Genomic DNA, 25,874 nt, shown 5'->3' on the forward strand with positions numbered 1-25,874 from the left:
TTATCACACTGTGTTAAGGCAAAGCTACTGCACAATTTATTTATTTAAGTGGTATAAAACCCAGCATTACTTCTTTGCTCTAAAACATTATTTACTGCATATAATTTATTACCACTTTTTTTTTAAGCAGAACAGCATTCAAAGGGTTAAAACACAGCACTTACTTTTTCAATAGAATGCTCCCTGCAGGGAGATCCGCATCTGAACTGGTGATAACATTATCTTGTGTTTACTTAATTGTAGCAGAGAGGAATGTAAAGATTCACTGACAGTGCAGAAACTTCTTCTAATGTGTCCAGAACTGATACACTGCTCAGAAATCATTACTGGGTACAATACAATATAAATACACCAGTTATGAATAAAATGCAATGGCAGCTTTCAGAGCAAATAAAAGTGTACTTTGGGAACTTGTACTTTCTAAATGAATAATAATACGTATGCACAAAAGCAAATATGATAACAGTATGGGATATAAAAAGTAGGAAAACACATTTTTATTGAATATTATGTCCGAGTTTAATACTGCTTTAAATAGGAAAAAGGGTTTAAAGACAATTTTAAGACTAGGCCTAGTCACCAGGGTTCGAGTTTAGATAACTTGTGTGGCAGCAACCAGGCTGGCAACATATTTTGCAACAGCAGTGATCTCTGATAATTGCATTACAGGTTTAGATAAAGTTTATATTGACCACTAATGTTTCCCTGAACCCATCTAGTGATATTTAATCAAATGTGTTATGTGTACTTGTGCTGAAAAAACATTCTGGAGGAGTCTCTCCCTCCAGTCATCCTTTGGTCTTGGCCTATATGAAGTTATTGGGTTCCTTTTATACACTTCCTTTTAGACATCCTGAGGTATAAGAAAAAAATCTGATTGGCTTCCTCGTTCCCAGCAAAGCAACTGATTGGTCATTACATAATGATCAATACATGAGGTTAAATAATGGCAGCTGGGGGGTTGCTGAGATCCATCTGATTGGAGGAGATTGTCTAGAAGCTTCTATATAGAGCTATGACAGTTTCCCAGATCCTGCTTGAATGGTTGTTCATTGTTCAGGTCCAGGCTGGTTTAGATACTGGATTTTGGCTGGTGTATTGAAAACCAGCAAAGCGTTAGATCACAGAATGTGTATTATGGCATTGTCATATTTGTATTGTATGTTTTTATTAAATTAATGGCGTTAGAGCGGAGCTGAACCTATGGGGAGGTACCAAACAAAAAATATATTCCAGTTCCAGTTTTTTATAGTAACTTAGAGTTACAGGCTACCCATGGTGAACCAGAACTCCTAGGAGTGTGCAAGGGGCTACAAAGGACCAAAAAGCCCTCTTGCTAAAATGCTGCGCAAAACAAAAGTTTGCCTTCTTAAAACAGAAGGTATTTGCGATTGTTCAGCTTGGAGTGAGCTTATAATGTTTCCCAGGATGCATCACTGCTGAATATGCAAATCACCCTTTGTAGTAACTTAGTGATGGACACCCTTTGTCAGAATACAATATGAGTTCTGAAATATTTTTAGATGATCATTTTTTTTCCATGTCTTGTGATTTTTGGAATATATATTTTCTTCTTTCTTTTAGGGGTGAATCTGGTGCTGGAAAAACAGAAAACACAAAAAAAGTCATTCAGTATCTGGCTGTAGTGGCCTCATCACACAAAGGAAAGAAGGACACCACTATCACTGTAAGTGCAATGCTATACCCATTACTTTCACTAGATTGGATACCCAGGCCAGCCAATACTTTCTATTTCTCTTTTGAACAGAAAAGGGAAGGATTAGAGCTTCTGCAGTGTTTGAATTGCTGTGTACCATACAGGGAATTTTTTTCTACTGTCAGTGATCTTGTCATCAACAGAAGCAGAGAGGGAAACCCCAGCTGGGAATTAGACAGCCTTAAAAAGGCACAGATGTTTGCTTGTACTTGTCTCAAGTTCATGATTTTCAACGCTAAGTTCAGATTGATTAAGATGAAAACTTCAATAAACATTTTGAAACAGAAAGTCATAGATGGTCTAATCAATTTCCACACAACTAAGAGCTCTAAGTTCACGTAAGTGGCCTAGTGCTGGCCATCATCTCTGCCCCCAGCCCCCTTTTACTAGCTGCTCAATCGTTCAGACCATTTTTGGGTACGGGTGTTTGTCCAGTGCTCAGAACGATGATGCAGCAACAGAGATGAAGAATCAGAAGAAATGTCAAAAAAAACTATGAATGAATATTTTGATGAAAAAGCTGCCTGAGATGATTCTAGACCATGTGGTGTACATGATGACAAGTATCACTAAAGTTTGCCCAAATGTACTAAATCCATTGCTCCCATAGAGAACTTTTTTCTTTTTCCCAGAGATAACACAGCCAGAAAACCTCCAGAAAAACAAGCATTTAGCCTCAAGTCAGGCCTAAAATAAAGAAATATTTTCTACCATCTGTGTCCCTTTTTAGAGATTTCCCCTTATTTCTGGTTCTTCTGAACCCTGTTAGTGAGACAAGAAGGAGCAGAGATTGGAAATAGAACTTAGCAATGAAAGACATTATCCTCCCCTTATCCTCTTGATTCCAAACTGAAATAAAAAGTTTTGGCTGGATTACCACTTTGATACAGTGCTGAAATGTGGAGACTACCATTGCTGATTCTCTTCATGATAATGCTTCCTGCCTAGCTGTCATTCTGCCTTCAGGCATACACTTGCAAAAACATGGAGCTGGCAGAGTCTCAAGTCCTGATCTATATATTTGTATTGACTCAAAAAGCATAAAAGCTAAAGCCCAATCTACACGATACGATTCTTTGTACGATTAGATTACGATTCTATTTACGATCCGATTAAATCCGACATGTCCGATCGGGTTTCGATTCGATGCAATTCGATTAGCCATTGTTTTGCAATTGCAAATCGAGCTGAATCGAATTGAATCCCGATCGGACATGTTGGATTTAATCGAATCGTAAATAGAATCGCAATTGAATCGTATAAAGAATCGTATCGTGTAGATTGGGCTTAAAGGATCAGCATGTCTGTATTATCAGGAATGGCAGCCTCCCCATTTAGTGATAACACTAAACAAACATTTAATTAGGTGTAAACCAGTAGAAGAAACCTCATAGCAGTAGTTAATTGTTCTTCAACCAAGTTACTGACATGTTAAGAATTTGCAGCAGCATATTAACCTCCCTGGCAGTTAATTTTTTTGCCAAATTGGCAAAAATCCTTTTTTTTTAAAAAAAATTTTTGTTTCATGTAAAGCTACCAGAGTGGTAGCTACATGAAACACCACTAGAGGGCGCATGTGTCCCTCTAGTACGATCGTCGCCGGCATCTATAGCAAACAGGGGAACGCGTATATAACGCGTTCCCCTGTTTGGCTTCTCCTGTCGCCTTGGCGACGATCGGGATGACGTCATGGACGTCAGCCGACGTCCTGACGTCAGACACCTCCGATCCAGCCCATAGCGCTGCCCGGAACTCATTGGTCCCGGCAGCGCAGGGCTCTGGCGGGGGGGGGGCCTCTTTCGCCGCTGCGTGCGGCCGATCGCCGCAGAGCGGCGGCGATCAAGCTGTGCGCGCGGCTAGCAAAGTGCTGGCTGCGCGCACAGCAATTTACAGTATAAAAATCGCCCCACCAGGGGCTGAGATCTCCCCCTGCGTGGCATAGCCCGAGCTCAGCTCGGGCTTACCGCCAGGGAGGTTAATGTCCCAGTGTTTACAGAACCTGAGGACTTTGTTTGATACAGCTCTAAGTAGTGATTATAGGAAGCATGCACATGTTTTTATTATTGTGTAATTACTTTATGTTCCATAACTGAGAAGAGAATGTGTTTGTTCTAAAATGACATCATGCAAGTAAAAGGAAGATGTTAATAACAAGTCCATGACTGTGCAAATATGAACAACTTGAAATTTATAAATGTACATGTAAACAGTTTAAAGAATATGTAAACCCAATGTACCATCAGTAGTGGTAGTAGTAATTGTAGTAGTAGTAGTAGTAGTAGTAGCAATAGTCGTAGTAGTAATTGTAGTATGAATAGCAGTAGTGTAGTAGTAATTGTAGTGTAGTAGGTAGCCTTTCGTCATCTAGTAGTGGCTGAATACAGGGAAAATGTACTGTGAACAAAAACTTCCTGCACAACAACCAGTACTTTTCTAATACTGTTAATATAAATGGGGAATTGATTGCAGCTAATAGATTTTTACATAGATTAGTTTGATATCTTTAATTCAAAAATACTGAGATAATATAAGATCCTTGAAATATAGAAAATCTTATATTTTTCATGTCAAACCCCGTTCACACCAGGGGATTTCTGTCACCTAGCAGGGATCAGTACACTATCTCCCTTGAGGGACAGTGCTGTGCTGATACTGTACAGACATGTCACTAGCCTCCAGGCTAGCGACATGTTTATTGCTGTAGAGGGGTTAGAGAAATAACCAGAGGCACACAATGGGGCGAGGGAGCAGGTAGAACAATGCAATTAGGCATCGGTGATCACTAAAGATAAGGCATGCCGTATCTTTTTCGCAGACTTCATGCAACTGTTGTATACCCGCTGGAGTCACTCACAATTCTTGGCCTTGGATGTCTTTATTGTCCATTACTGCCAAGTTCATTGCAGTGTGTGTATCTAGCTTTATGCTAAATATATACTTCTCTTAAAGTGTGCCTGCCATGCCATAAATATTGAAGCAACCACTGCTAACCTTCTAGAGAAAAAAGGTTAATTTCCTTAATGGAATATTGATTTTTGGCTAAAATACTTTCAAAATTAGTTAACTTTAAAATGTAATTAGTGTGAATGAGGACACTCCTAATCTGAATACTAATCTCATGGGAGGTGCTCTGAAATAATTGCATTTTGGGCAGCCAAATAGTATTTTGAGACATAGCTTCTTTACTTTAGATACATCTTTGGGAACAAGCACCCTGAGGTAGTCTCGAAAGTATCAATAATAAACAGCTTAAAGGGAAGGTCCAAGCAAAAAAAAAAAAATGAGTTTCACTTACCTGGGGCTTCTACCAGCCCCATGCAGCCATCCTGTGCCCTCGTAGTCACTCACTGCTGCTCCAGTCCCCCGCTGGGAGCTTTCTGACCTCGGAGGTCAGGGCCGAATTGCGTACATTTTTACACATTCCCGCTCGTGCAGGAACATTGACGCATACATTTTTACGCGTTAGTGGTGCAACGCGTAAATTTTTGTTCCTGCACTAGCTGGAATGCGTAAAAATGTATGCAATGTGGCCCTGACCTCCGAGGTCAGAAAGCTGCCAGCGGGGGACTGGAGCAGCAGTGAGTGACTACAAGGGCACAGGATGGCTACATGGGGCTGGTAGAAGCCCCAGGTAAGTAAAACTCATTTTTTTTTTTTTTGCTTGAACCTTCCCTTTAAGCAACATACAGCATTGGGGGTTCTCCTTTACTATACATAGGTTTAATTAAAAATGAATATCCCCTTTAATACTTTGACCATCTGAGTAAGTTGATGAGTCACAGCTTGCTTTATTTTGCACTTTTAATGAGAAAGTTGGTTGAGATCAGATAGTACAGGGCAATGGCACTTACCACTATTCCCACAGTTCTCTGTGGTCCCTTGGCCAATATTGACAAGGCTGGGAGAGATTAGAGAAATAATCCTATGGTAATTAACATTCTTCATTACAGCTGTTTATTTCATGTCTTCAAAGTAGGAACATTATAAATTTTGTACAACTGTGACTCTGACATTTGTTTTACTACATTATTCAACACAGCAAGGTCCATCTTTTGCCTACGTGAGTAACTAGATTGTGCAGTGTGTGTGTTAGCACAGAGTGGAACTTTGCATGCTATTGTTGCACATTAAGTAACAATGGTGGTTGTGGTGGTAGTGGAGTAGTTGGTGGTGGCGGTGATATAATATTGTATCACATGGTAAGACGCAACAATAGCACTTGTTCGTAACACATCTTGGTATGAAATAAATGAGCTCTGACACGTCTAGAAATGTGGTTGTCAACCAAAGCATTCCATTTTTTTTCTTACAAAGAACAATTGGAAACATCAAGAACAGCTACTATGAAAATTAAGCCAACCAATTTTTTTTTCTCCTTCTGTTGGCTGATGCTGCTTTTCAGCTTTAAATATGGTTGAGAATCATTGGTCTACAGTCAAACCTCATACTTTTAATTTTTCTTGTGTGTATTTGATATCCCTGGTTGATGTTTTATGACAATCCTGAAAGACTCAACAGCCTGAATCTTAAACTTGTTAAGCATCTAAATGATTAAGACGTCCAATGTTGAACTTTTAAGGACCTGCTGTAAAATTGTTTTGGGATTGCAATGCAATGTGCATGTTTTCTACCCATCCATTGATTTGCTGTGCATGACTGCATGCTATCTTCTTTGCTACTAACATAATGACAGTTTAAAGGCCAACTCTATGCAAAAGATTGTGTATTGTTCCTGACTTGGTGAATTACTTCCTGGCTTCTTACATTTTCCAGGAACTCCAGGGGATCGGTTTCCATACTTGATGTCTTTGTCCTGCAAACTGTGGCTACTAGAATAATGTGAAATAATCATGTCATCATATTTAAACTGATTTTTCATGATGTAAATAGGGGAATAGCTGGGGAGATCACTTACAACTTAATTACAGCACTGTGAAAGATAACTGTTGAGAAATCTACCACCTCTCTCAGAAATATAAGAAGCCAGCTGGGAATTCACCCCTTCCAAGTCCAGCCAAAACCACGAACACCTATTTTAGGCAGAGTTGAACTTTAAACTTTACTATGCACGTAAGATACTGTTTTTGAAATATACACTATGACATAAACTCTTCCTATTCAGCAGAAAGGGCTTCTGGGAAATCCTCTTTGAATATGCAGAGAATAGGTTAAACTCCCCCTATTCTCACATGTGGAAAGATATTTTAATTAGAAGAGCTTCTTTCAGGCTTTTTACAGACAGCATACTGTACATTTTGAACATCAGTTGGTGAAAGTCTAGTTTTAATAAAATTCCTAAAAACATTACAATTCTCATGTTTTTCTTTTTGGTATGTCCCCAAGAAGGGCTACTTGGTAAAGTATTCCTGATTCAAGGCAATTCCACCTAAGGTAATCACAGAGGTACATTATGTTCATGCTGGATCCATTTACCTCTGTGCTTTGTTTGTTCCTCTCCTAATTCCCTCGACCCCCCCATAATCACAATGAAAGTTTGATGTTGGGCTAAAGTCAAATTTTCAGTCAGGAAGAGGCAAGCTTACAGCTATGTTCCCTCCTCTCATCCTTCATTTCCTTCACTTCCCCCATTCACACTACTCAAGGGACAATGCACAATGGTATATGGTTCCAGCATGAACATACCTCTGTGCTTACCTTAGTTAGTTTTGCCTTGGGTCAGTTATACGTTGAAGACTGTACATTATACCCCATCAGGCCAACTGCTCCTGAATGTGGGCTAATACTTTACCTAGGCATTTTCTTCAGCATATAAAAGCATGCAAGCTGCTGAATGTAACCCAGATATCCTATATGAAAATATTAAAGTACGTCTGCAACCTTCGCTCTATGGAGGCAGCCATTTTGTGGGATGAACCATTTTATGTTTGCCAGTTCAGCAGGAACCGATCACATTACTGAAGCAGCTCAGGTCAAACTGTTCATGATCCACTATTATGTAGTGTATTCCTAGACTACATTTTAGACATATTGGTACGGGTCACAAAATGGCTGTGTGCACTGGCATTACCCATAATTTTGCATATGTGGCACATATGCTAAGATACATTATGGAAAATTTCACATGAATTAAATATTAATGCACACCAAAGTAAACAAGCTGAGCTCAAAGTTGCTGCATCAAAAAATCGAGACCTTTGAAGTTGAACTGTAGCCAGTTATTGTTATTGTAGTTTTTAGATAGCAAGGTGAAGAGTTAGAACCCAGTTAGAACCCGTCTCAAATGTTTCTTTATTTTTTGCTATCAGTGCCATATTTCTTCTCAAAATTACAACTTGGCCTCTGCTGTGAGCCGAATGTCCAGTTTGACTTGTATGAATTGCAAGCTTCACTCATTCCACTGTAAAACGCACTTGCAACTAGGGCCCATGCCTTTAGGGCAGGAGCATAACGAGAGGGGAGCAGCACCTGTGATCACAGAGGGGCCCAGAGCTCTGGGAGGACCCCAACTTCAAACCATCCATTCTTCCAATACAGTGGACCATCCTTCAGATCAGGTGTTTTTGTGGCTACACTTGGTATAGGTGTGAACATCATGATGGCCACACTTGTTTAATGACCCTTGTGAAATGGGCCCCAAGGCCATGAAGGGCACCAAGGGGAGGCAAGGAAGGAGGTGTGAACATTGGGGGGCCCCATCAAAGTATCGCTGGTGGGCCACATGAACCGTAGTTACGCCACTGCTTTAGGGCCTTCTAAATTTTGAATTCCATTGAAGGGAAACCGTATGTTCAGCTCTCAGAAGAACTCTGTCAGCAGCACGGGGAGAAATGGGAGATTTCCCTAACGGGCACAAACAGCAATAAGTGTTTGACAGGGAATCAAACCCTTCATCATTCTATGTAAAATCAGAAGAAAAAAAACATAATGAATAATAAAAATATTTAGGCTCTAGTTCAACTTTATAAAGGTAAGCAGGGCAAAGTACAATTGCTCATAGCAGCCAATCAGAAATCATTGTTCAGTGCTCTGATTTCTACCGCAAATTGCTGAGACCTGATTGGTTGCCAGAGGAAGCTGTGCACTGAACTATGTTATACAGTTAAAGGCAAACTTTAAGGATAACAGCAATTTGCATATCTACCATATTCGGTATGCTATTTTGCAGCTTCAAGAAAATGACAATAGTTTTGTATAGCTGGCTATGAGAAATGCATTTGTTCCAGGCAATTCTTCTGTCCTGAGCTGCACTTGCATGGCATGGTGTGTGTTCCTTCATATTGTATGAATAATTTGCCTCCATGTGTTTTTGCATGCAAACCTCAATGATATCATGAAAATGCATTGATTTCTTCCGTTTGATGCATTTAAAGCCCACTTCCAGCCAAATTGTATTTATTTATTTTTCATTAAGTCTTTAATACAGCAGGGAAGAACATCTGGTTGTTACTGATGTCTGTGTTCCCCTTAGGGAGAATTCTCCATACTTCCTCCTCCAGCAATATGTGGGACCGCAGTATAAAAAATGATTGAGATTTTATCTCCCACTGATTCTAGTTGTTCTCCCTGTTATCTCATTTTCTGCCTGGGTAACAAGTGAGGATAATGTTACCCAACTGGGGTCACAAACAGCAATAAAAACGTATTATCTTTGTCTGCTCTCTTCAAAGCCAAAGTAAAGGTTTTTGGGATTTTTTTGGCTGGAGTTTGGCTTTAACGCTTTTGCATTTTTGTGGAATGCAGCAGGATTCATTCGGAAATGAAGAGGTTAAGATACTCTATAGCATGGCCTATATGCCATGCATAGGTCAGAAACACAGTAAGCAGTTTATGGGAATCCTTGATGTTTCTTCACTAATATTAGTTTTTGCCAAGATGAATCATGTGACACGATGTACTGAGGCCAGTCAGGGTATCCCAGTAATGATGCATAGCAGAAGCTTGCTTGGGCCTTTGATCAGTGATACATCACAGTCCTCCATTTATAGCTGCTATTTCAAGCTTCATGCTACAGCAGAGACCTTAATTGCATTCCCCAGTATGTCAACCTGCTCATATACTGTATATTGTCTACATATTTATGCTGCTGTCTTCCTCTAATGTGTCAATCTGACTTATTTAATAAGGCAAGGCGGGCAAGGGCAATGTGCAGAAACCCACAGAAACATGGCACACGTAGTGAAAGCAAACCTGAAGTGAAAATAAACTTATGAAAAAATGAATTGTTTGTGTAGTACAGCTAAGAAATAGAATATTGGTAGCAAAGAAAAAAGTCTCATATTGTTTTCCAGTACAGGAAGAGTTAAAAAAAACTTCAGTTGTTATCTATGCAAAAGAGCTTATCTGAGCTATTCGACCCACTGGGTGGAATACATTCCTGTTTTCTGAAACACTTAAACAGCCAAGAAAGAGTGAGAAACAGCTTGAGATAAGGTTTTACTGCAGGAAAGTTCAAAGGGTCATTATTTCTGCTTTGTTTTATAGCTTAAAAGACAGAGTGTGGTTTTAAAACTGCAACTGATTTTAAAACTGCAACTATGACAGAATGATACAATGTTAGAAAAAAACAAGCTATGTAACTGAAAATAAACAATATGAGACTCTTTTCTTTGCTACGAATGTTCTATTTATTATCCATTCCACACATACAAATCATTATGTCATACTTTTTTTTCGCTTCAGGTTTGCTTTAAATGATCTGACTACTGTACACTGAAAATGTGTATTGCTGTGGGTATCTGTATTCTGTACTGCCTTATTGCTGCTTGTACTGCTTTACTGAATAAGTTCACGTTTCATTTCTGTTTTACCTACTTATAATGCTGCTTAACATGAATTCCAGGGAGAGCTGGAAAAACAGCTTCTTCAAGCTAACCCCATCCTTGAAGCCTTTGGAAATGCCAAAACTGTGAAAAATGACAACTCTTCCCGATTCGTAAGTAGTATACATTGATGATTAACGATACCTATAGACAAAAGATAGTCATTGTATGGTCCATCTGATTACAGTCAGATCATAAAATGATTGAAATATGTAATATGTCAACGGTAACATTCTGTGGCCCTTATTCAATTCACTTGTTCTCCTACATTTTTTCTTAGGTGATATTTTCTCACGTTAAAAATAAAATGACTTCTAAGCCACCAGCAAGCAAGAAAATACTCAAAATAATTTTGATAGTACTTTTTCACCTACTTTTTGGTACTGTCTCAGTTGCAGAGTTGCATTAGTTTCTTACATCTTTTATCCTTCCAGAGGGAGTAATTCCTGTCCCATTTCTTCAGAACTAACAGCCGCAAAATTATCTTTATTAACTTCCAATTTCTGTTATTTTATTTACTAGAGGTGTCCAGGGTCAGAACAGTCACAGTGATCTCACCTCTAGAAGCTGTCTCTGGGCAATGCCATTTTGCATCAATCACTATCATTGTATACATAAGGAGTGCACTTTCAGAGGTAAACAAACCTCTCATTGGCCTCCATGATAATGACATGGGCACTTATTGGCCAGGAAACATGTGTTGTCATTGAGGTGGCCTCCATAATAATGACATGGGCACTTATTGGCCAGGAAGCATGTGTTGTCATTGAGATGCCCTCTGATTGGCCTCCATGATAATGACACGGCACTGATTGGCCAGGAAACATGTATTGTCATTGAGCTGGCCTCTGATTGGCCTTCTTGATAATGACACGGCACTGATTGGCCTTCTTGATAATGACATGGGCACTGATTGGCCAGGAAACATGTGTTGTCATTGAGGTTGCCTCTGATTGGCCTTCTTGATAATGACATGGGCACTTATTGGCCAGGAAGCATGTGTTGTCATCGAGGTAGCCTTTGATTGGCCTTCTTGAAAATGACATGGGCACTTATTGGCCAGGAAGCACATGTTGTCATCAGGCATGGTCGGAAAATTCCGCGGAATTATTAATTCCGAGATTCCGGTCGGAATTAATAATTCCGATTTTGTTAGTCGGAACGGAATTTCTCAAACGGAATTCCGCGCAAATTTATAATTCCGACGGAATTTTCCGGAATCACATCAAAATTCTTCCTCCTCCTCCTCCTCCTCCTCCTCCTCCTCCTCCTCCTCCTCCTCCTCCTCCTCCTCCTCCTCCTCCTCCTCCTCCTCCTCCTCATATCATCCATCCTCTTATATCATCCAGTAGGGAATTGCAGATTTTCAAAACAGCTTATATACCATAGCTGGGATTTGAACCCAGGATGCAGTGTGTAGTAGGTATCTGTCTTAACCTCTAGACCATGAACCACACTACATGGTAAAGCTATCCTAGCATAAACCATACTACCATTATGATCAATGCAATAGAAAAAGTAGTATGATTAAGGATCGGTACTTTTTGAAAAGCATGCTTATATACCATAGCTGGGATTTGAACCCAGGATGCAGTGTGTAGTAGCTAGTAGGTATCTGTCTTAACCTCTAGACCATGAACCACACTACATGGTAAAGCTGGCCTAGCATAAACCATACTACCATTATGATCAATGCAATAGAAAAAGTAGTATGATTAAGGATCGGTACTTTTTGAAAAGAGAGAGAGAGAGAGAGACCTCCTAACGTGATGCATTGATATTCCCATGGTTTGTTCACATAGGGTGCGGTGTGGTGGCTCTTGTTGCAGTAATCTATAGCATGCTGTGCGTTTACTGTACAGCATACACATTTACAGTGGCAATTAAGCATACTTTAATTGTACTTTATGGCTCTCTAGATAGTCGCACCCCACATCTAACGTGCAGTGTGACTTTTCGGCAGCATTACATCATGCACAGTGTGGAAGGACCTTTAAAGTAAATATTATATCAGTAGGAGCACTGCCTATCTGTACACTGTCACCTTCCATGGCCAGCAGTAATTATGGAGTCTAGTATGTCTGTTTATATGTATTCCTCACTATATGGGACTATTATTTATTTGTACTTTTAACATTTGAGATAACATTTTATTGTGATGAATTCTTGATCTTATTTTTTTCCTGATCTAGGGTAAATTCATTCGAATTAACTTTGATGTCACTGGCTACATTGTGGGAGCGAACATTGAAACCTGTATCCTTTTTCAGCCTGCTGCATTGGAACGCTGGAAAGGCTTGGCAGCCTGTTGGATAAACAGATATGATCTGTATGTCTAAGTAAGGCAAATATCCCAAGTGGGATGAGATATAAACACAGCGAAATGTGGAAACTGTTTATATCGGCAATAAATTCTGCCTTTCTGCAGCTCCAAAAACTACTCGCCCTGCTTCAGATTATGCTAAATATCCCAGCACTGCCTACAGTCACCCATAGCTGCCAACATTTAAATATGATTTCCAGGGACAATTTGCTGCTAAAATGATGTACCGTCGGTAATCTTGCGAAAATGATGTGTACAATCTAGTTGTTCACAATGCTATCTTGTTGAACCAGAACTACATCCCACTACAGATATATTGAGATGTACTCATTACATTTTATGTTTTTAGGATATATTAGATAATATAAATAGTTCACCTTAAATGCAGTGTCACCATAAGCAGAGATCATACAGGGACATCTGTGAACAGTTATGGTACTACAGAAGACAATAGTGGCTGGCAGTGATGCTGGGCTGTGCTGGTGGTGAATATGTACTGGTATGCTATTCTGGCTGGTTAGCTCTAGGTTGAGGCTCCTAGTCACCAGGACTACCACAGCTCCCAGCATGCCCCCATAGAGGAACCACAGCTCCTAGCATGCCCCCATAGAGGAGCCACAGTTCCAGGGCAAAGCTAGCAGAGAAGAGGGACACACATACAATGGTGCCAGCTCTGCCCCAACCCCACAGATGTACCCTGGTTGTCCCCTTGACCCCCCCCCCCAAATACATTAACACAGCGGGTGACAGTGTATTCACCTCCTCCATTCGCTCCAGACATCTTCACTTCCGAGCTTCTCCCCCTAGCGTCTGAGAGTCAGATGCTAGGAGCTCTAGCATCAGATTCATTCTCAGACACTAGGGGGAGAAGCCCAAAAGTGAATATGTCTGCAGACTCGTAGACCAAGAGGCTGGAGGTAAGTACTGTGCCGCCCACTGCGCGATTCTGTTGGTGGGGGGGGCACCCCAGAATAGATCCGTGTCACATGCGTCACATGCTACGGATCTGTGTTGTTAGCGACATGCCTGATTGCCACACAGAATGACTTTACTGACAAATCAGTGTTCTTTCAAATCTGGTACAATAATTGCCCACTGTATGTCATTAATTGCAATATACAATATGCAGGGTAAATATATAATATACTCCTTTCCCTCCCCGGAGGAAGATGCCACTTATGCAGAACCACAAAAAGAATATAAGTGTTTCAATGGAGATATACAGTGTACATTAAATCATCACTTTTAATACAATTTTTGATAAAATTAGTCACAATACATGAACAAAGAATTAAAAAGCGACATCAGTCACTATTCAAAAACATTCATATCCTGCCTAGGTAATGTGTTTTGAATTGTGACTGATTTTGCTTTTTAATTTATCATTCCCTTGTTCAAGATTTTATAGGAATTTTTATTAAAAGTGATATTTTAATGTATACTATGTATGTTCACTGAAACCCCTATATACGGTATATATTGAATTTTGGATGTTTCTGACAGAATGAATGTATTACTTTATTCCTGTATCCTCTTAGCTGTGAGGTTTGAAGGGAAATATTTTGTAGAAAGGTTAAATAATAATAGCACATGCCCTATAAGGAATATTGAGATGTTGGCACAACCAGGCACTGTATAAACAAGGATTGGATTTTTTTTTATTTTTATAATCAGAGCTCTTTGCCTTGTTTTCTGTCCCAGATGATTTTACTTCCTTATTAAGTAACTAGATTTGCTTGAAAAATCCCGTGCTATTCGCCAAGCAAGAGACGAGAGGACTTTCCACATATTTTACTATTTAATCCAAGGTGCAAAGCCTGCTTGGAGAGGTAGGTATTATCTAAAACATGATGTTAATGTCTTGTTTTCATTGTGTGCAGACTTTAGCCTGCAATCTCGTAGCAATGTCTTAGCACAGAGTTAACACAAAATAGCACATGATAGCCAGAATACTGGTGTACTGAAATGTTGTGTGGAGAATTTAGGTTTCACTGTAATCACCTCAAATACCCAATCATGTCAGAAACCACAGTAACTAAAATAAGTACAATCATCCTACTTAATAAAAGCCCAGGAATCTGTCTCCATGGGCTGCGTGTGTGTCAGGCATGAATGCGCAGGGCCGTGGACATGTGTGAGTGCGCACAGGGGGATAACATGGTTGTGTGCGGGATAGCAGGCATGTGCATGCGTGGGCCATTAGCCCTTATACTGCCGGCAATTATTTTTATGAAGCTACATGCCAGTGCCAGGTATGCTTGAATTGGTTGGCTTGACAAAATCTACATGTACCAAAGTCTACATTCGTCAGCAGGGATTGTCACTGAGGTGCAATTTTTTTTAGACGATTGAGTATTAATGACACAGAATACAGAATACTGACACTGAGTATCATGACACAGAATTATGCTAATTATTATGAAAATCTAAATGTTAATGGACTAATCAAATCTTGCAGTGAAAACATTTGTTTGGTCCATTTTCAAGCTGCAGAGATTTGATCAACTTAGAATTATTTACATTATTTCAAGTCAAGGTGAAATTTGGAACTGATCCAAAGCTGTGTTCTAGGAAAACAAAAAGGCCACTGAACACGGGAGTAGTGTTATATTTAAATGGCTTTAGACGTTTGTGGCGTACAGATGCCGAAACACAGAAATGCCTGTAGATGTCTAAGGCAGCCTAAGGGTTAACATTTTTCTAAATGCCACTGTAAAGATCCTGATTACCATGGTTACATGATCACTGCTGTTCTGCCTTCCTAGCCTCCTCCTGGCACTGGAGGAGAGGTATTATAATCTATGTTTATGCCGAATGAAAACTGCATCCTATGTTAGCCTGTATGCCAGGGAGCTGAACCTTGAATGGTACTGCAGGTTGTAGAGAACATGGTGGCAAGGGTCATGTGACTGCAATGTTCAGAGATCCAAAAAGATGTGTTTAGAAACATTTACATGTTAATGCCTGAAACTTAAGTGAAACTTACAAAATCTGGGAGATCCAGTTTAAGAAAGTGATCAGGGCCGAGCCTGGGCGGGTGCTGCGGGTGCAAGGCACCCAGGCGCCTGCCTCTGAGAGGCGCCGCCCGGCCCCGCTCGCCCGGCCCCGCTCTCCCCCTGTGGCCGCCGCCGCTTCAAGCTCCCTCCCTCTAGCCGCCGCGTCAGACCTCGATCAGGCGGGCGGGCGCTAGGACCTAGCACGCCGCACTGATATGCGGAAGTGACATCACTTCCGCATATAGAGCGGGTGCGTCCGGCGCCCTTTTCCTGGTCGGGTCGCCCGCTGATTGAGGTCTGACTGGGCTGCTGAAAGGTGAGGGGGGAGCGGAGGCGGCGGGGCGCGCTCCTGTCACTCACTACCTATCCTGGGCACAGATACCACCTGGCTACCTATCCTGGGCACAGATACCCCCTGGCTACCTATCCTGGGCGCACATACCCCCTGGCTACCTATCCTGGGCGCACATACCCCCTGGCTACCTATCCTGGGCACAGATACCACCTGGCTACCTATCCTGGGCACAGATACCACCTGGCTACCTATCCTGGGCGCACATACCCCCTGGCTACCTATCCTGGGCACAGATACCACCTGGCTACCTATCCTGGGCACAGATACCACCTGGCTACCTATCCTGGGCGCACATACCCCCTGGCTACCTATCCTGGGCACAGATACCACCTGGCTACCTATCCTGGGCACAGATACCACCTGGCTACCTATCCTGGGCACAGATACCACCTGGCTACCTATCCTGGGCACAGATACCACCTGGCTACCTATCCTGGGCGCACATACCCCCTGGCTACCTATCCTGGGCGCACATACCCCCTGGCTACCTATCCTGGGCACAGATACCACCTGGCTACCTATCCTGGGCGCAGATACCACCTGGCTACCTATCCTGGGCGCAGATACCACCTGGCTACCTATCCTGGGCGCAGATACCACCTGGCTACCTATCCTGGGCGCAGATACCACCTGGCTACCTATCCTGGGCGCACATACCCCCTGGCTACCTATCCTGGGCGCACATACCCCCTGGCTACCTATCCTGGGCGCACATACCCCCTGGCTACCTATCCTGGGCGCACATACCCCCTGGCTACCTATCCTGGGCGCGTATACCCCCTGGCTACCTATCCTGGGCGCGTATACCCCCTGGCTACCTATCCTGGGCGCGTATACCCCCTGGCTACCTATCCTGGGCGCGTATACCCCCTGGCTACCTATCCTGGGCGCATATACCGCCTGGCTACCTATCCTGGGCGCATATACCCCCTGGCTACCTATCCTGGGGACATATATCCCTGGCTATATATTCTGGGGACACTGTCTGTTTGTCATTATGTGCATTTACTGGTGAAAATCTCTCTTATGTGCATTTGCTGGTGAAAAGCTGTCTTCTTATGTGCATTTGCTGGTGAAAAGCGGTCTCTTATGTGCATTTGCTGGTGAAAAGCGGTCTCTTGTTATGTGCATTTGCTGGTGAAAAGCGGTCTCTTGTTATGTGCATTTGCTGGTGAAAAGCGGTCTCTTGTTATGTGCATTTGCTGGTGAAAAGCGGTCTCTTGTTATGTGCATTTGCTGGTGAAAAGCGGTCTCTTGTTATGTGCATTTGCTGGTGAAAAGCGGTCTCTTATGTGCATTTACATGGGGAAAAGCTGTCTCTTGTTATGTGCATTTACATGGGGAAAAGCTGTCTCTTATGTGCATTTAGTGGGGAAATTTTGTCAGTAAAAATAATCTTTTGTCAGTAAATTTTTAGGTATTTGTCAGTAAAAAAATAACGTGAAAGGTTGGCAACACTGGCAGGCTGCGCGGCGCAACGGGAAAGATACAGGCAGCCCACCTCACGCTTGGGCTTGGCGGGGGGAGGAGCCTACGACAGCGAGAGTAGGGTGGCCGCAGGCAGCCATAAATACGCAGTGTGTGACTGTGTCGCACACGCAGAGCCTCTCAGCCTGAGTCAGTCCAGAGACTAGCAGACTCGCAGGAAGCCAAAGCCAGCCAGGAGCAAGCCCATGGAAGAGGGGTAGGAATGGGGTATCACGTGCATGCGTGGAAGGTGTGGGTGTGATTAGGCAGGACATGGGTGTGGTTATGTGGTTGGGCGCGGTAAATTTAACCACTCCCATAGGCGCTAGAGAAAATCTTGCACCCAGGTGCCAGGCACCCCAGGCTCACCCCTGAAAGTGATACAATAGTTCTGATGGTTCAGCTCTTAGCTATAGTTATACGGCATTCTGCGAACTGTTAAGATCTCTGTCAAATAGATGCGACTTTATACTACAATCATGGGTTGCTACAATGAGCGCCCATGACGAAATAGCATCCTCACTCAGCCTTTGCGGGTTCTGGTAGGTTTGGGTGGTTGTACTCCAAAGAAATATACATTTAGAAATTAAACATAGAAAATCTCCCAACAGAAGTAATTTGCAATGGAGAATAGGTAGGTGTCACAGGAGCCCTTGTGGCTGACCGCACTTAGCCTTCTAAACGGTGCCAGCGCACAGATCGTGCGAACTCTGGTCGCAGTCAATGCGCAGGAACCGTTAAGAATTAGCCGCGGACAACTCAGAAGGGAGCCTGTGAGACACGGGTGATTACCACTTCACCCACTGGTTCAGAGTAAACTGCCACCACCGCGGTTACTATGGGACCGTGGGGCCCACTAACTGACTGACTAATCCTGCGAATAAAACGGTTAAACACACGATATTCTGTCTAGCCAACAACAAACAAACAGTAGCGTATCTTCAGAGACCCGGGATCATTTCTGTGTGTGCTGATAAGCAGGGTAGCGGAAAGTGAATGACTTGGAGAAAGTCGTTTATTCACGCAATATAAATAATTAATATATACAGACAATGATTAAAAATCACAATTATTAAGACAGTAATAGCCAGTATGAAAAATAAAAGAAGGGAGAAAAATACTTATGGTTGGTGGAAATATGTCCTTTTGTGGGAAAATCGTCAAGTTCAAGCAAAACGGTTTCAAGTTCTTAGAGTTCTTTGTTGCAGAGTAAAGTTCAGCAAGATTTAGAATCCAAACAAAATGGAGGATGTCCTTTGTTTTAGCTCTGGCAATATGGCCACCACTTGTTCCTCATAGTGGCCGTGTGTCCTGAAGATGGTAAAGGGAGGAATTATGCCCTCCTGCTGGCCAGGTGCTTTTGATGAAGCTGGTTTGGGGGTGTGGCAATGCCGGCCCATCTGAGTCACCCACCAATGACAGTTCATTCCCTCTGAGAGATTTTAGGGCTAAACTTATGAAATGCTGTAACTCCTGAACCATACACGTTATATTTAGGGGGGTAACAGCTTCAGACTTGTTGGAAAATACAGATTAATATGACATCAGACACGGCTAAGCCAGCGGGTCAGGCTCCTGAGAAGATTCATATCTCGATAACCTGACGGTCTATCCCAAGGAATTTCATATCAGCACGATGGCCAGATTTTACCGGACAAGACGATATGAATTTTATAGCTGTGCGACATACGGTTTTCGTATGCCGACAGGAAATCATATCACCCATGCTTTCCTTATGGCCCATGCTCGGTGCCGGATCGGCTGGCTTTCTATGGCCCCCCTGTGGAGCCAGTTTCCTGGTCCTTTTCATGGGGACATCTGCTGTAGGGGGAATGAGCTGGGCCCGGCAGGGAGTCCAGCCACGTGCGACATTCCGGAGGGGTGAGGGGACTGCTCTGGCTCACAGGGGAACATATCTTTGGATTTAAAATAACACAAAATGTCATTTTCGGATCGCTTGCACGACTGCTCAGATCCGACAGGGAGCGATCAGGAAAGCGACTGTGAATTCTCTAGATTCACCTGCGTTTCTCACGGCTATTCCGTGACACCTCCCTTTCCTGACGCTGTGTAGAGGGTTGTCAGCAAGACATCCGTCGTAGCAGCCATTGGCGCTGTTGGGCGTAGTTCCCCCTGACACCGGGACAGCCCATCAGCGTTCCGGTGTCGGCCAACCTGGCTGACGGGTCTCGGGTTGCCGGTGCGGCAGGGAAACCTATTGGAGCCTGTGGCTCGGTTCCCCTGGACCGGTCGCGGTCTGCTACCCTCAGGGTTAACCCGACATGGACCGTTCTGGACAGGGCGTTTGCGCCACTGCAGTCGGACGTGGTGTCTGCCGGGACTGCTGACAACGGGCAGTGGGTTGGTTAGGTCAACAGCCAGCCCACGCAGGGTTCCCCTGCTAAGTGGCTGTGGACCTAAGGGAACCCCGCGGGAATCCCTGGACCTTCCCAGCTCCTGACAGACGGCACATGCTCCGCAGTAGTTTGCTACATCCCTGTTCATCCGGGGCCAATAAAACTGTTTCCGAATACCGGCAAGTGTCTTGCGGACCCCTGAGTGCCCTGTCAGAGGATTACCATGTGCAGATTTCAGCACATGTCCCCTGAACGCACTCGGGACCACAAGCCATTTGGTATTCGCGTGGGATCTACCTGTAGGGGGCTGTACAGACTCACTGTACAGTCTCCCACCTTCCCAGTACACCTTGAAAGCGGCCCCGTCTGCGAGGGGCTCAGCGGCTTGCTGCCTGAGCACCTCCAGGCTTGGGTCACTTTGTAGTGCGGCTGAGAATATGGAGCTGTCAGTTTCAGCCAACTGGCTCATGTCACACGAGGCCAGCGGCTGAAAGGTCTCATCCCTGTGGTCAGAGGAGGGGGAGGAGGCCGGAACCCCCTCCACCTGTCCTGAGCTCAGGTTCTGAGCAGTGCAGCTGCGCGGTACTGCTAGCACCGGTACACTGTCAGAATGGCACAGACGGACATTACTCAAATCATCATTGCATGCAGTAATGACATTGACAGGTATAGACATTTTTTCATTACAGACAGGTTGTACAGTAAACTCAGGTACAGTTACAGCATCATCACAACAGACAGTCTGTACATCAAACTCAGGTGCCTTTGAAGCAGGCACTATTGAACCTGGTACCCTTGAACTGGGCACATTCAACCCACCTCCCCCTGGTGCTCCCCCAAGTGTATAAAGTACCTGGTGGTGGGTGGAGAGTCCGTCTCCTTCCGTGAGCGACAAGGCGGTCGTGGCAGGTTCATAGTAGGACACAAGCTTGCCCAAATCAGTCCCCAGCAACACAGGGACTGGGAGATCCTTCATAACCCCAACAATCCTTTCGTGGACCCCTCCCACTCCCCAATCCAGCTTCACTCTTGCGTGGGCTATGTGGAAAAGGGTGCCCTCTACTCCAGTAAGGGCAAGGGATCGGCTGGAGCTGATGCTCTCCTTTGGCACAAGATGTGAGTGAACTAACGTGATGTCAGCTCCGGTGTCTCGAAATCCGGTGACAACTTTGCCGTTCACTCTAACAAGTTGCTGCTGGTCGGTTCGGTCGCGGGTTTCCTGTCCGCGTGCAAACAGGACAAAATCTGATGATCCAGGCTGTGGTTCGCTGGCGGGTTGCCTCTGCTGTGGGTGAGGTGCAGGTGATGCAGATGATCCAGGTGCTGGTGGTGTCTGTCTCCGCTCCGGACAGTCGAATTTCATGTGTCCGGGCTGGCGGCAGTAGTGACAGGTGACCTCTCCAGGCGCGGCAGGCCTGGGTGCAGCAGCTGCGCTGGGTGGCCTCTGTGGCGGACGGCTCACAGGGGCAGGAGGGTCTGCCGAGGTATTGGGCTGACCTCCTCTCCAGCTGGATGGGACAGTTCTGCGGGTATCAGCCACCCGGGTAGTTGCAAAAGTCTCAGCAAGGTCTGCAGCGACAGTTGCTGAAGCCGGCCTGCGTTCTAGCACAAACTGGCGTACATCAGCAGGGCAAATGTTCAGAAATTGTTCCAGGACTATCAAGTCCTCCAGGACATCATAAGACCCTTTGGTGAGGCCTAGTGTCCACTGGCGGAGTGTGGTGAGCAAGCTGCTGGCCACATCTCGGTACGAATCAGAAGGCTTTTTCTGCCAGGCCCTGAACTTTTTCCGATAGGCTTCTGGCGTCAGCTGGTACTTAGTAATGATAGCGTCTTTTATAGCAGCATAATCATTATCCTTCTCCGCAGGCAATTCTGCGAAGGCATCAAGCGCTTTGTAGCGCAGCAAAGGTGTCAGATGTCTGGCCCACTGGTCTTGGGACAGACGATACTGACGGCATGCTTTTTCAAAAGACCGCAAAAACAAGTCAATGTCAGTGTCTTTTTCAATATTAGCAAATTTAAATTTTGCACTTACGGGTGCTGCAGCTCCTTCGGCAGGGAGGCTGGGCGGTGAACTCCGGCTGGCCTGTTGAACCTTTGCCATGTTGAGCTCATGCTGTCGTCTCTCCCGCGCCTCTGCGGCATCCCTCTCCGCGTGGCGTTCAGCAGCAGCAGCAGCAGCTGTGCGTTCCGCAGATTGGCGATCCTCAGCCGCCTTGCGTTCTGCAGATTGGCGCTCCTCACGCATGTACTGCAGGTACTTGTCCAGGTCAGTCTCCATGAGCTTTTGTAATGCCTGCTGCATTACCGGGTCAGCACCCATGGACAGTCCAGTACTGGCCAGTTCCGGGCGAGTACTGTCAGAAACTCTGGGATTGGGGTCCACACTGACATTCTCCGGCGTAACTGTTGATGCAGGGCCCTCAGGATGCACAACCTCTGTACGGTCCGGAGTCTCAGTCTCTGGTTCCCCTCGATTGTCAGATGGGCTGGTATCCACCTCAGCGGACACTCCCGGCTCCCGCAGTTGCTGGGTATCCCATCTGGACAAGTCGGCTATCAGGTCCCGTTTTGTCTTGCGGAGGATGCCAATGCCCCTCTCTTCGCAAAGATTTTCCAGGTCTGCTAGGCACATGTTCTGGTAGTTCCCGGACATTTCCATGCCAAATAAAATAAAACTTTGGGGAAGGGGTACTGGCTACACAGTCTCTCTGTATATATAAAAAATATATTGCCTTCCAGCTACACCAACGAATTAGTTCGTTTCTCGATAGCGCTAGCGCTATCGTAGATACTTTCAGCACAACACAGGTCCCAACCGCTGCCTAACACTGTCACAGGAGCCCTTGTGGCTGACCGCACTTAGCCTTCTAAACGGTGCCAGCGCACAGATCGTGCGAACTCTGGTCGCAGTCAATGCGCAGGAACCGTTAAGAATTAGCCGCGGACAACTCAGAAGGGAGCCTGTGAGACACAGGTGATTACCACTTCACCCACTGGTTCAGAGTAAACTGCCACCACCGCGGTTACTATGGGACCGTGGGGCCCACTAACTGACTGACTAATCCTGCGAATAAAACGGTTAAACACACGATATTCTGTCTAGCCAACAACAAACAAACAGTAGCGTATCTTCAGAGACCCGGGATCATTTCTGTGTGTGCTGATAAGCAGGGTAGCGGAAAGTGAATGACTTGGAGAAAGTCGTTTATTCACGCAATATAAATAATTAATATATACAGACAATGATTAAAAATCACAATTATTAAGACAGTAATAGCCAGTATGAAAAATAAAAGAAGGGAGAAAAATACTTATGGTTGGTGGAAATATGTCCTTTTGTGGGAAAATCGTCAAGTTCAAGCAAAACGGTTTCAAGTTCTTAGAGTTCTTTGTTGCAGAGTAAAGTTCAGCAAGATTTAGAATCCAAACAAAATGGAGGATGTCCTTTGTTTTAGCTCTGGCAATATGGCCACCACTTGTTCCTCATAGTGGCCGTGTGTCCTGAAGATGGTAAAGGGAGGAATTATGCCCTCCTGCTGGCCAGGTGCTTTTGATGAAGCTGGTTTGGGGGTGTGGCAATGCCGGCCCATCTGAGTCACCCACCAATGACAGTTCATTCCCTCTGAGAGATTTTAGGGCTAAACTTATGAAATGCTGTAACTCCTGAACCATACACGTTATATTTAGGGGGGTAACAGCTTCAGACTTGTTGGAAAATACAGATTAATATGACATCAGACACGGCTAAGCCAGCGGGTCAGGCTCCTGAGAAGATTCATATCTCGATAACCGGACGGTCTATCCCAAGGAATTTCATATCAGCACGATGGCCAGATTTTACCGGACAAGACGATATGAATTTTATAGCTGTGCGACATACGGTTTTCGTATGCCGACAGGAAATCATATCACCCATGCTTTCCTTATGGCCCATGCTCGGTGCCGGATCGGCTGGCTTTCTATGGCCCCCCTGTGGAGCCAGTTTCCTGGTCCTTTTCATGGGGACATCTGCTGTAGGGGGAATGAGCTGGGCCCGGCAGGGAGTCCAGCCACGTGCGACATTCCGGAGGGGTGAGGGGACTGCTCTGGCTCACAGGGGAACATATCTTTGGATTTAAAATAACACAAAATGTCATTTTCGGATCGCTTGCACGACTGCTCAGATCCGACAGGGAGCGATCAGGAAAGCGACTGTGAATTCTCTAGATTCACCTGCGTTTCTCACGGCTATTCCGTGACAGTAGGAGGCACCCAAAGGAACACATTTGCTTCTTCAGGATATAGTTGTGCTCCAGGCTCATTTCACACTGCGAATTGGCATGTTTAATGATTCGAAGAAGTGGATGTGTTCCGTGAAACGTGTTGTCCTATGTGCTTCGTTTCTCAATAAAACCACCATTACTAATCTGTGTGTAGCTGGTGGGTAAGCCAACACTTACTTTCCTTTTAAACTGTTTTAACCTTTGGGCACCTCCACCTATTCTCTTATGTATTCTAGTCAGGAAATCCAAGTAATTCATCATAAGACAGAGTTATGAGAGCAGCCATTAAAAGTAACAGTGAAACATACAGGCCTCCAGCCTGTAGGGTGTCACAGGAACACTCCAAACACCACAAAGCTCTCATTTGAAAGACGCGATACTGCTGAAATTGAAGTTTTAGTTAATGTTTGTATATGCATTCCAAAGTATTGCTGTAAGCTTCCTTTCTCTATTTTTTAGAGGAATTGCTACTTGAAGGGTTTGGCAATTACACCTTCTTATCCCATGGATATGTGCCTGTCCCTTCCCAGGATGATGGTGACATGTTCCAAGAGACACTGGAGGCCATGGAAATTATGGGATTCACAGAAGAAGAACAGTTGGGTACGTTACTGAGTTTACCTAATAGTGCTTTTCTTTTGTTCCTGATTTTTTGTTTTAGATGAAATATTATGGACTTGAAGATGATTTACTTAAAGAGAAATTCCTTTTTTTTTTTCCCCTTCAAGTTTTATTTAAAACAGGATTATTCACTGCAGTGTTCATTACCTCTTAGATAGTAATTCACCTCTATGACTGCTACCTTCTGTGCACCTTTATATACCGCTTCACATTGTTTTGCTGAGGGATTAGGAGTTATACTTAGGCAATGTTCACACTTACCAGTACAGAAAACTGAATGTTTTTCCACATGCTTTTTCTTGCTTTCGTACTCGCATTTGTATGCATTTACAGTATTTGTGTGTATTTTTGCAGCATAGCTAAAGAGTCCATTAGAATTCACATGCAGTTTGCATATTTATGCGACAAGAGATACGTTCATTTTGTGTGTGCGAAAATGCGAATGCGATATCGCAATCTTTAAACAGAAACAATGTAATGTATAACTGCTGCACGAATACAAGCAGGTGGGCACCTCAGGTAGAAATAACCTGATGGACATCTTGTTTATAGTATGGAGACACAGTATGGAGTATGGTGCACAATACTGTGCCCAACTTTTGAAATAATGTGCCCAGTGCTACACAGCAATGTATCTTTTGTACCCCTGGCAACCTCTCCAATAAAAATAATCAATATTAAAAGGAGGAGGAGAGGAAACCTTATACAGTTACATTACATTTTGTTGCCTACCAAGGCAGCTAGCAAAATGCAGTGGTCAAGTTACAAAAAGCAAAATACCGTAATCAGCTGTACATGTCTAGGTTTAAAGGTTTTTTAAAGACAGTACATTTTCGGTTAAACTGAACGTTATAAATGATTTGATGAGCTAATACTGACAGAAGAATTTCTACCAATTATAGCCAGTCTTTTCCCTTTGAAGTATCCTAAATCACCAATTAAACTAATCTTTTGAATTTGATGCAGTTATCCTGGATATCTTTGCTGAAA

At 43.8% G+C, this 25,874-nt stretch overlaps 1 protein-coding gene and 1 long non-coding RNA gene across 5 annotated transcripts in view; one reads left to right on the forward strand and one right to left on the reverse strand.

The window, feature by feature from the left end:
- Positions 1-25,874, forward strand: part of LOC137524653 (myosin-11) — a 162,134-nt gene that overhangs the window by 68,975 nt on the left and 67,285 nt on the right. For 2 of the 4 annotated variants that reach the window (XM_068244767.1, XM_068244769.1), the window contains exons 5-10: positions 1,585-1,687; positions 5,757-5,777; positions 10,518-10,610; positions 12,690-12,753; positions 14,551-14,649; positions 24,723-24,866. In XM_068244767.1, the coding sequence (XP_068100868.1) occupies positions 1,585-1,687; positions 5,757-5,777; positions 10,518-10,610; positions 12,690-12,753; positions 14,551-14,649; positions 24,723-24,866 (524 nt within the window). Of the gene's footprint in view, positions 1-1,584; positions 1,688-5,756; positions 5,778-10,517; positions 10,611-12,689; positions 12,754-14,550; positions 14,650-16,071; positions 16,133-24,722; positions 24,867-25,874 lie in introns of those variants that run through there. The other 2 variants (XM_068244768.1, XM_068244770.1) reach the window with 2 other exon arrangements.
- LOC137524656 (uncharacterized) lies at positions 506-15,971 on the reverse strand. Its single transcript, XR_011022752.1, has 3 exons — positions 15,807-15,971; positions 10,490-10,641; positions 506-1,598 (listed from the first exon to the last, which is right to left on the reverse strand). It is a non-coding gene; the product is annotated as an uncharacterized lncRNA (long non-coding RNA).

Source organism: Hyperolius riggenbachi, chromosome 7 (assembly GCF_040937935.1).
Source record: "Hyperolius riggenbachi isolate aHypRig1 chromosome 7, aHypRig1.pri, whole genome shotgun sequence".
In the NCBI taxonomy this organism is placed as follows: Eukaryota; Metazoa; Chordata; class Amphibia; order Anura; family Hyperoliidae; genus Hyperolius; species Hyperolius riggenbachi.